Source organism: Rhagoletis zephyria, unplaced genomic scaffold (genome assembly GCF_001687245.7).
Source record: "Rhagoletis zephyria isolate East Lansing unplaced genomic scaffold, Rhagoletis_zephyria_1.1 Rzeph_scaffold_00878, whole genome shotgun sequence".
Classification (NCBI taxonomy): domain Eukaryota; kingdom Metazoa; phylum Arthropoda; class Insecta; order Diptera; family Tephritidae; genus Rhagoletis; species Rhagoletis zephyria.
In genome coordinates this window covers 20,334-23,260 of record NW_016157962.1, presented here as the reverse complement: position 1 = coordinate 23,260, position 2,927 = coordinate 20,334, and the positions used below count along the sequence as shown (strand labels likewise).

Below are 2,927 nucleotides of genomic sequence, written 5' to 3'. Positions count from 1 at the left end.
ATATTTCCTCTTGTAGCAACGAAACCATTTTAGTAATTTCAGTAATGCTTTATATTATTTTTTTGCGAAATTCCCTCCAGCACAAAGAACATAAAATGTCAAATAATGGGCCATATGAATAAAAAGTAAGCAATTGCTTTTCCTTAAAATTTCAGTCATTTTACTCGATTTATTCAAATAAATTGAAGTAAAAGGTCTGAAATTTTAAGAAAAAGCAATTGCTTAGTTTTTATTCATACAACCCAATGTAAAGAATAATGAAATCTCTAAGATTTTAAAAAATTAATAAACATTAAACAAACAAAAGAAAAATGGCCAAAAATTGTAAAAATTTCGCGCTTCTATTATTTTGGCCATGAGGATATTTACTAAAAGACTGTCATAATCTCTGTTTCCTTTAAACACTTTCCTGAGAAATTCTTTTCTTTAATTTTGACAGGCTTTTAGTAAATCAGCGATATGTATACCAAGGTACATATTACATATTAGGGTACATATATAATAGTAAGGTACATATTACATATTAGGGTACATATTTAATAGTAAGGTACATATTACATATTAGGGTACATATTTAATGGTAAGGTACATATTTCAGTCAGGTTTAGTAATGTTTTACAAAAGATGTTCGATAGAATTAAAATACGTACATACAACTTGCACACGTTTTCATCCAAGAGCATAATTAAATATTAATTTCACATTGGACAAGTTGAAGTATACCCATTTGTAACTGCGATATCTGCGAAACATCCAATTGTGCTTCTTCAACGGTAAGGGCGATGCTGTCCAAAAATATTCGAAAAGCAGACTTGCGCTCAACGGATGCTCTTACACTTTTCATGGCGGTAAGCAGCTCACATTCTACAGCATTGCTCTTACTTTTCCGAGGCACTGCAGTAGCTGGCGATGAGGAGTTGAATCCGCTTATGTTCATAAATGAACTCGATGCTTCGTCATCGAAAGGAATTTCTTCCTCCGTTAAGAAATTTCCAATTGTGCTGATAAAGAAATTTAATTACATAAATTTTATTAACATATCTTCATTTCGTACGTTTATTAATACACAGAATTAGTTCCCAATATACGTTTTGAAGATTTTATCATGCAATAACCTTTATAAGGAGAACATGTACATATACCACTTTAATATCAAACGTGCGATGTGCTCAAAGTTGAGTGGTAACTTACCTCGTGTTCGATGAATCTACATCCAGCAAGAATAATAGGCTGTCGTAGTTTTTGTATAACTTGGTGTCTGGCGAAAACTGCCCACTACCAGACGCAGCCTCGGTGCTCTTCTTTTTATGCACCCGATAGAAGCGGTCGCGGATGCACTTCCACTTTTTTTTCAATACATCAACTGAAAAGAAAAGTGTAAGCCAAAGGGATTACTCGCTTTCCTAGGACATACAATGTTAAAGGGAGTATACAAAAGTCAGATGTGACTTTTTACAACGATTGAACTGTGCTCCTTCTAGTGGGTTGGATAACAAGACCCATGACCCCTCCGCACATTAACCCACAAACAGTGGGCAAATAACTGAACATTTTCCTCTGTTACATATGTATGTATATATTATAATAAAAACTGTACGTGGAGTGAAAGGGTTCACAATCTACCACTGGCTTACCTGGGACGTTTGCTTCCTTTGAAAATTGAAGCCACAAGCGGTCTTTATGCAATTGGTTTTTATAGCCGCCGTGCTTCTTGTCGTAGATGCATGGGTTGTCCCTTACAAATTCTATTATGCGTTCATCCATCGCACTCCTGTGGAGAAGCATACAATTAAAATTATAATAGTTGCGCTCCAGATGCTTCACGATTTGCAGGTTTTACAGGATTTGCAGGAAAAGCTGTTTTCCCCATTAATAAACCTTATGGAAGGTGGTCACCTGAAGCAGCTTCCTGTAAAAACCTGCAAATCTTGAAGCATCAGGAATGCAACTAATATATACATTTATACATAGATATGTATATACACACATACACTGTAAATTAAATAAAAGATTGTGAAAAGTAAGAAACTTACCTATAAAAGGTGCAAAACGCCCGCGGGAAACAGAAAAATGCCAAAAAATAACGCGCCAATATCACAAAAAATTGTAGTTGTCAGTGACACAAACAGAAGTTGGCTGCGTCTCATTTACGTCAAATTCGACACTTGAAGTTTGCTGCAATGAAGGCAGTGGCAGTGAATTTAGAATTTGGGCTAAGCTGAGCAGTACTGCCAACTGTCACTGCTGTATCGTGTGTCGCTTCATTGCACAGCACAGTTTCTAAAAAACAGCTGATTTCCAAATACTGCCACTTCCACTGCCACTGCGTTATTGTATTTTGGGCTTAAGTCGGCTCAGCTCGATGTTCTGCTCACATACATAAGTACACATTTTCTCTCTTCTTATTCTGGTACTTACAAATATCGGACCAAAGTTATAATACCATTTCATGCTCATGAAAGGTAAAGTTTCCAGATTTCAAATCGGTGAAGTAGGTCAAAAAATATAAATTTATACATTTGCTTAACTTCTTCCCAGCGTATCTATTAAAACGTAATTTTCAAAAATTTCATGCATTGCTATGCCACGTCATTCCATCTCAAACATACTGTTATAGCATGTCAGTGATTCTTAGCTCAGCTGTTGTTTGCTGTTGTGTTTCTGCAGCATATTTTTAATACTGTTTAATCCTGCCTTGTATGAAAATGTATATAGCAGGGGTGGGCGAGGCCGAGGCCGAAAAGAGCCACATCTAAGTTCTAAATGCTACAAAGAGCCACAAAAAAGAACCAGAAAACCAAAGATTTTATTTTTAAATAAAATTATTATTAGAAATGAAAAACATTAATTTTATTATTATTCTATTGTACGTAAGGTAGATATAAAAGAAAATTCAACAGATCCCTTTGGTGAGATTTTCAAAATCT

The 2,927-nt window shown here is 35.2% G+C and overlaps 1 protein-coding gene across 2 annotated transcripts; it reads right to left on the bottom strand.

Annotated features, from left to right (window-relative positions):
* Window positions 1-203: 203 nt before the first annotated feature.
* LOC108361898 (transcription factor Adf-1-like) lies at window positions 204-2,240 on the bottom strand. Of its 2 annotated transcripts, XM_017614674.1 has the most exons (4): window positions 2,034-2,240; window positions 1,635-1,771; window positions 1,192-1,363; window positions 204-1,001 (listed from the first exon to the last, which is right to left on the bottom strand). In XM_017614674.1, the coding sequence occupies exons 2-4, from the start codon at window positions 1,762-1,764 to the stop codon at window positions 686-688; spliced, it is 618 nt and encodes a 205-aa protein (XP_017470163.1). In that variant the 5' UTR covers window positions 1,765-1,771; window positions 2,034-2,240; the 3' UTR covers window positions 204-685. The 2 variants fall into 2 exon arrangements, with proteins under 2 accessions (XP_017470163.1, XP_017470162.1); XM_017614673.1 differs by lacking the exon at window positions 2,034-2,240 and having other exon boundaries at window positions 1,635-1,849.
* Between the last annotated feature and the right edge of the window lie 687 nt (window positions 2,241-2,927).